The sequence below is a fragment of the Cibotium barometz genome, chromosome 42 (assembly GCF_041138505.1).
Source record: "Cibotium barometz isolate CiBa-2024 chromosome 42, ASM4113850v1, whole genome shotgun sequence".
Classification (NCBI taxonomy): domain Eukaryota; kingdom Viridiplantae; phylum Streptophyta; class Polypodiopsida; order Cyatheales; family Cibotiaceae; genus Cibotium; species Cibotium barometz.
In genome coordinates, this window is record NC_141087.1 from 5,200,775 (window position 1) to 5,208,870 (window position 8,096).

The 8,096-nt window shown below is 42.4% G+C and overlaps 1 protein-coding gene across 1 annotated transcript; it reads right to left on the reverse strand.

Annotated features, from left to right (window-relative positions):
* Positions 1-1,356: 1,356 nt before the first annotated feature.
* LOC147614099 (cationic peroxidase 1-like) lies at positions 1,357-2,867 on the reverse strand. The gene is made up of 4 exons (XM_086780396.1): positions 2,538-2,867; positions 2,259-2,450; positions 1,977-2,139; positions 1,357-1,857 (listed from the first exon to the last, which is right to left on the reverse strand). Exons 1-4 carry the CDS (start codon positions 2,757-2,759, stop codon positions 1,445-1,447), a joined length of 990 nt encoding a protein of 329 aa, XP_086636522.1. The 5' UTR covers positions 2,760-2,867; the 3' UTR covers positions 1,357-1,444.
* Positions 2,868-8,096: the final 5,229 nt, after the last annotated feature.

Here is an 8,096-nt window from a genome sequence, read left to right on the forward strand (position 1 = left end):
TGGTATAGGGTCCAGGTGTGCTAGGAGTATTCACTTGAGGGGAGGTGAAGAAATATACAAGTGAATAGGGTGTGTGCGGGAACAAGCCCTTGGCTAGAGGCTGTAAAAGAGAATCTGTAGATATGAGAGAACCTGTGAAAAGGTGAGAAGAATCTACTGGGAGAGAATAAAGGGTAGCATGAGGAGATTTAGGAGGTGTGGAGATATTCTGGGAGAGGTGGAGAGAATCAAGCAAAAGAGGTGGAGCGACAACAACTATAATTTTTCCTAGAATGTCGATATACACATTGGAATGTGTATACTAACGGTTCGTTATCGACGTTTATACCGAGGTGGTTACACCAATGCTAGAGCTAGTTTGGAGAAAAAAATTGTAAGTATAGACCGTTGGTACAAGCATCGATATTGGGTGGATCTCGCAGTGGTTGATAAAAGAGACATTATGCTAACAAATGATCATCACATGTGCAATATTTGTTCAACTAGAAATGAAGGCTTGCAAAATTCCCACTCCAACCAAGGAATTGGTGAGAAATAAGACCTCAAAAATGAAAAATTTCCAACTCTAACCACAAAGTCTTGCTTATATAATAAGGCACTATTTTTATCTACACATATATAAGATAATCATCTAGGATTGTCAGTAAAAAAATGTTAATTTGTGTGACTCACTTGGAGTGCTCCATGCTAGTGATGTACCATAAAGTGTATGTATATTTTGATGTATGGGTGCCAAATCACCCATTTTTGTACTTGTCTTTGGCTTTTTTCAAAATGGTTTTTCATTATGGTATAGTAACTAGTTTCTATTTCAACTAGGCACATCTTCTCAATTTGCAATTATTAAATGATGAAACACATTGGGGGATTTTCCCTAATCCAAATGAAACTTATTGAATAAATTTGCATACATTAGAAAGTGGGTTTGCAATCGGTTAAAGAGTCAAAAACTTGATTAGGCATCGTTGTTTGGAGTCTTTATAGCATGTTTTTCCTTGTAGTGTCCACCAGGTCACTAGTTCACCCCATTATTATAAGGATAAAGAACTAGTTTTACGTCCTCATTACCAGCTCATTTCGGAAATTAAGAAATTAACCACAACATTGTATCGTCATGGTCCTCCGTCCCTCGATCCCTCCCCTTAGTAACCACAACGTTGTATCGTCATGGTTATCGTGAAGAAACGATTCTAAAAGAAGGTCATGCATGAATGAGTACATGCTACTATTGTCCCATGCACGTGCAGGACGTAGCTCCACGCCACGTGCATTCCTCGTCTTTATTCGGAACCTTTAAAAAAACCATGTAGCTAAATTTCATTCACAAGTAACTATTAGCAAATTATTCGTTAGGAATAACGCGAAATTTAGTGAAGCTAAATAAAATTTGAAAAGCAGCATAAAACTCTTGATTCTAAAGGGGCTCAACAGATGGTGAGCGACTTCAGTTTACAACACGGCAATTCGTGCGTATCTGACCAGCGGTACCGGTGAGGGGGTTCAAGTTACCCATGGCGATCATGGAAGTGGGGAAGTTGGTGAGAAAAGATCGAGCGCTTTGGCTATAGTTTTGAACGATGGCGATGGTAGAGCTACCGGAGGTGGAATAAAGCTCCTGGTCGGAGCTAAGCAGCCCTTTGTTGTTCACAAGATTGGTGTAGTAGCAGTTGTCGAAGCGATTGGGAGTGTTGACATCCAAAGGTGAGAGGTTATCGTCGCTTCCGTTGGAGGGGCACACACCTTGCAGTTGTGCGAGATACGTTGTGTCCAAGGTAGAGTCAGGTTCCCCATTACCAGTCTCGTCATATAGCCGTTGCCTGAAGTTGACGCAGCGGGCTTGACCTATTGTGTGAGCACCTGCAGTAAATGCGGTCGATTAAGAGCGTTACGTTATACTCTAATATGCGTTATAAGTTTTGTTATTAACGTTGTCATTATATTTGCTGCTGATGATTAGCTACGACAGAGGTCATCACCTGAGAGGGTTACGAGGTCTTGGACGGAGAGACCCTGGGCTTGGAATTTGGCGATGAGAGAACTCACGTCCTCTGTTGGACCCGGAAGGTTGTTGGCTTCGGAGTAGCTCGCTGTGGTAGAGTCTCTTCTGCCCAACAGCACGCTCCAGCTAGGGCCTCCACTCTACCAAAAGAGGACGACGTTGATGCATCAATATTGGTTGATGATATGGTTGGGATCACGACTTATTTATCTAAGTGTATAAGCTCACATTCAGCAAGTATGGTTAACAGCTAAATTACCAGCACTACTCCATCGCGGGCTGCCAAAGCCAGGATATCGGCGCATGAAACCACTCCAGGGCATGAGGATTCCACGTTGGCCTTGATGGTGTCTACCACGTCAAAACCTCGGAGGGAGTTGTTGTTGGGGAAGGCAGTCTTCTCTCCTTGGAAGGTGGACGTATCGTCCAATAGAACGGAGCCATCGCAGCCCTACAATAGACACGACACAATGAGTTGCTTAAACCAGCGAATTAAGACCTAATTAGCATCTTACGTGGCGCATGCATGTTCTCGGACCTGAACAAAACAGTCGTGGAAAAACAGTCGTAGTATCGAAGCCGCCATCCTGGTTTCCTGCTGGACGGCACTCTTCATGCTGCTGCGCACAATCGACTGCACATTCGGGCACAAGCTGTTGTAGTAGTCGGACGTGAGTTGCCCATGAGTACACACAATCAAGCCATAAACACAAAAGATTGCTATGCAACGCAGGATTGAGCAAGCCGACGAATGCTTCATTTGGATGTCCGTGATTGCAGCTTTAGAACAGCAACACAATCGCAGGCGTGGACTTAATTTCAGAGCTAGTGAAGGTGGAGTCGAAGTGATTAAGAGTGGCTAGATCTGCAGGAATGGATCGCTTATAAGGGCGAGCAGGGATTGACTCCAAGAGCTAAACCAAGCTGGAGCTGACTTTGGGAGAGAATTAGTGGAAAGGAGGACCCACCTCAACTAACTCAACTTAAGCTGGAGTTAAAAACATGTCGATGCGCTGTGACATGGAGATTGAAAGGTCGGCGGTGTGCGCACAATTGTTTACCATTGATGGCAACTTGCCCTGCTGCTGCAGGTAAACCTATTGATGCTAGTTCGTTCAACTACCCCACAATCTGCATCCAAGGCAGGACCTAGAAAGGTCAACACCCCGATAAGGGGAAATGAGATGCACCTCTCTAAATGTCAAGGGATTGACCGACCCCTCAAAAGTTCGGTTAGTGAAAAAATGTTCAAGGAAACATGGCAGGTTTAACTTCATTGCATTGTCTGAAGTTAAAGTTGTTGGGGATGAGGTAGATAAAAGGCTGCATAGCATCTCCAAAGACCCATTTGGATATACATAGCCCACTCTCAGGGGTCTAGAGATCTACAGAATGAGTGAATGAGTTGAAGGATGTAAGAATAGACATGCATGACTAGTGGGCTGCATTTGAGCTGAATACCTTCTCATACATTGGGGTTTATGCTCGAGGATCTGAAGCTAATAGAATCAGAACTTGGAGATCTTCAAAAACTGTCCCTGAACCAATCATCTTAATGGGTGGTTTTAATATGGTGGAATCTAGAGAGGATAGATTCAGAGCCTTGTGACAAATCCTCAAAGGGGTTGAGCTCCAGGAACAGCAGTGCACTGTAGATCATTTTGGGATGTGTGATCTTGGGAACATTGGAGACCGGAAATTAACCAAGAAGGCCAAAATGGACAGAGGTTATGTGAGCAAGACCCCAGGTAACTCCTTTGTCAGATGTGAATGCAAATCTTGTGTATCCAATTTCCTTTCAGATCATTATCCTATTATCCTGCTCCTGGACAATCATGACAAAAAGGTGTACAACTAGTGGTTGCACACTGACCCTGCTTTGTTTAAGCCTGTGGGTTGTTCAAGAGGAGGTGAAAAGAATTTGGAAGTTGACTTCTTCAACTGTGGTCTCACTTAGGTGCCAGCAGGGCTTGGAGTCTGGCCATCAATTCTACCCAGGCTCTGCTGATATGCATCAGAAAGGAGGTAACCAAAATTAGAAAAACCAGAAGAGATCTGTTATGCCTCAAACTGAATTTAAGTTGGAGGATGCTACTAACCAGATATCCTCAGTGCCAGGGCTAAAATCAGGAGAGAAGAGGAGATCTCTCTCTAGCACACCAACCTTTTCTTCAGAGACTAATCGGTTGGGAACACTTGAGATGTTTAAAATGTTAAAAGTGAAACAAGCTAAAGAAAAACTTTCTCCTCTCCAAGACCCTAATAAGCCCCCCAACTACTTTGAAAAAGGGAACAGAACTAGAGTCTTCAACCACTTTAACAACATCGACTTTAGCAAAGCGGGCGAAATCTCTAACTGCATTGCCATCATAGCTCAGGCCAAAAAACCAACTATCCGAGATGGTATCTCTAAATCTCTTGAAAACAATATCTCAAGGGAGGAATTGGACAAGGCCATAGACTGCTTAAAGGTGAGTAAAAGTTCTGGTGTTGATGGGTTGCCCTCTGAATTCGACAAAACCTTTAAGGAAATCTTATTGTCTCCCTTGTTAGTAGTTTGGCAAGAGGCTGTGTTTTTTGGGTCTCTTCCCCTTTCATCAATTAATGAGGGATCGATCAAGCTGATCCACAAGAAAGGTGAGAAGGAGGACCTCACTACTTGGAGGCCCATGGGCCATGTTAAACAGTGCCTATTATTTTTTCTCTAAAGCCCTTGCTTTGAGGCTATCCAACTAGCTCAAAAACTGGATCAGAGTCCCGGGAATATAAGGGTTTTATCAAAGGAAGATACATCCTGGATGCTATCATCACACTGTGGGAGGGCCTGGAATTTGAGGAAGAATCTAAACAGAAATGAATAGAATTGCTCTCCCCAATGGTAAGCAACTATGCAGTCAAATGTTTGCTAATGACACCAATGCCATAGTGGCCAACAATGAGCAAAGCATAAGAAGCTTCTAGGAATGTCTGGACATCTACTATAGAGCATCTGGATCTTTCAATAATCACAAGAAAATAGGGATAAAAACCCTTATTGACAAGCCTCCTAAGTGGTTGATCCAAGTTGGGTGTAACACATTGGAGGATGGGGTCATCTTTAGACTACTGGGCATACCTATGGGGTTTAGAATCACTCTCAACAAGCAGAGACGGCAATGGGTGTTAAACAGAATTGAAGGCAAACTCAACAGATGGCAAAAAAGACAACTCAACCTGGGAGGCAGAAAGATGGTAATCAATCACTTCATCATTGAACCTCCTGTCCTATATTTCCTAAGCTGCCGAAGACCCCTTGATTCTGACCTAATGAAGTTCATAAGGTTGTGCAGGAACTTCTTGTGGGGAGGGGACCCCTGGATTTAAAAAATTCCTAAAGTTAGGTGGGACTAGTGTTGTTTGGAAACTAGCAAAGGTGGTCTTGGCCTTACAAATGTTACTAATCTTGCTGACAGATTGGCAGCTAAATGGATATTGAGAAGCTTACTCTACCCCTCTGAGGATTGGGCTTGGCTAATTAACAGGAATTCTGACTAGTTCCAGCTCAAACGCTTCCCCAAATGGAAGAACCTCTTCCTTCTTACCATCATGGCAAGCAGATTTCAGATTAAACCTGCAAGCAGCCAGCTTGTTTCTTCTCTCTAGTCTGCTTAGAATGTAGTAAAGGCTGACCTGGTTCTATCTGAGAAACCCAATAACACCTGGGGAATCCATGGTAGAGACTCCCTCTAGTGGCCATGCAGTCCCCTCTCTCCAATTGATGGTGACCAGGCTGACTGTGCTCTTAGGTTGCACAAGATTGGGATATGTAGCTCGTGGGACATCTGGGAATTGGACAATAAGGCCTGGATGTCCAGAGCTGAGCTAATCAGAGTCTACAATGTGTCTAATGTAGCTGGTGGGACATCTGGGAATTGGACAATAAGGCCTGGATGTCCAAAGCTGAGCTGATCAGAGTCTACAATGTGTCTAATGTTGGACAATAAGGCCTGGATGTCCAGAGCTGAGCTGATCAAAGTCTACAATGTGTCTAATGTTGAACTAGATCTCATTGGGGAGAGAATCAATATATGGAACATAACTGATACGTGGCTTCTAACAATCAGAGATCTACCACATCCCAAAGCATTTCAGTGGAAGACCCAAGTTTACCTCCTCTCCATCCCCCCCAAGCTGTGTACCCCCTCCCCCCCCTCTATTCAGTGCAAATTAAACAAAAGATGGGGTGTACTATGGACAGATCTCAATGGTACTTTCTTTTTGGTAAGATTTGGAACAATTATGTGGAGCCCAAGAAAGCCTTCTTGGCTTGGCTGATCATGCAAAGAGCTCTTTGGACACAACAAAAAGCTCTCAGATTTAATGTGGGAGATGGAAAATGCCCCAGATGCAAGGAGTTAGAGGATGACATTCACATCTTCATCCAGTGTCCCTTAGCAAAAGTGTGCTTTAATGCCTTGGCCAGATGCATTCAAAACTGGAATGGGTACTCTCTAGGATGGAAAAGTTTGTTTCTAGGAGATAGCATTTGGATGCACCATGGAATTTTGGGCAGTCTTGAGAACTTAAATGTTGTAGTGTATTTGGTTACATAGACTTGTCAAGTCCATGTTTAGCAATAAGCCTACTAACAACATCCGGCTGAAAGAGAAGTTGGTGCATGTAGGTGAAAGATACATTCAGAGAAAGCTGAAAGAGCTGGACACTCGACACACAGTTAGAGAAACTTCTCAGCAAAGTCAAAGACAAACATGTGGACCAACTGTGGCATGCAATTCAGGAACTGTTGTTAATAAGAGAGATTGTCATGTCCAAGGATATTATACTCATTAGAGCTCTCTATATGTTGTAACCTCTCTCTCTAATCTCTTAATATAAACCGCTTTTATTTGAAAAAAACAAAACAAAACAAAACCTATTGATGCTATGCGGCCACCTTGAAAACACTACGTATTGCAAAAGACTTCTATAGTCATTTTGGTGTGTATTACTAGTAACTACTATTATAGTAGTGCGCACTCTGTGTTCTAATCATCGAAGTGCATGACAACTCAAAATGACGGAAGATTCTCGAGAGTAAGTGGCATCCGCATCATTGCATCCACGAATTAGATGCGTGCGCCAAATGAATATAATCATTTTTCATGGTGACATCCCCTAGTAAGAGGAGAGAAAAGTTAAAATGAACACTTGCATTTTCCAATTGAAAGCCACGTTCCACCAAACGTCGTCCAACGACGAGTCTCATGAAAATGTTTGCATTACCTGAATCATTGGTTCTTGATTCTTTTTAAAAGAGCAGTTGACCGAGTCCGGATTTCGGAAACGTTTTTCACGTTTCAAGATGAAATCTGATTGGCGTTTATAAGTCAACCACACTTACATTTATGCACATTGCCTATTTCTAGGTTTGCCTTCTAGAATCCATGTCCATTAATAATAAAATGCGTCTACTTATAGAATGATACATATATGTGTGTGTACATACTATATACACGCTTTCATGCATGCATTCGCACGTATCGTCATACACATTGCCTTCTTTCATCGTCGTAACATAAATCCATATATAGTGGTTTCTTTCATTCTAACGTAATGATAAATGATTCATTGCTTTTGTGTCTATGTGTGTATATGTGTGTACACATCTACATGCATACGCCAAACACATTTATGCACATGTATGTGCATACTCGGAAAGGCAAAAAAAATGAACTTCAAACTCCGTCCTAGTTTTGTGTATTTGTTTGAATAAAGACTCAAAGGGGACTTGTTTTTAAGAAAATTTAAAAGAAAAAAAATCAATCCAATTTCTCTACAAGGAGACATTCCTCAATTTTGAACTTCAAAGCTCCTTTTCCCTTCTAGGTTGTCTTGTCCATTTTCTTCCAGGCCAGATCTAACTCTCAAATTCTAACTCTTATCTATTGTTTTAGGAAGTTTTTATTTTCCAATCTATTGTTTAGGGAAGCTCTCAGAAACTAACTCCCTCGTCATGCTTTCTCTTCTTCCCTAGTATGGTGGCCTAATGTTATATCTTTGCATACATCGGCATAGCCGAGGAGGGCTCCGAGCTTGTGGTCACCACCCAACCATAGAG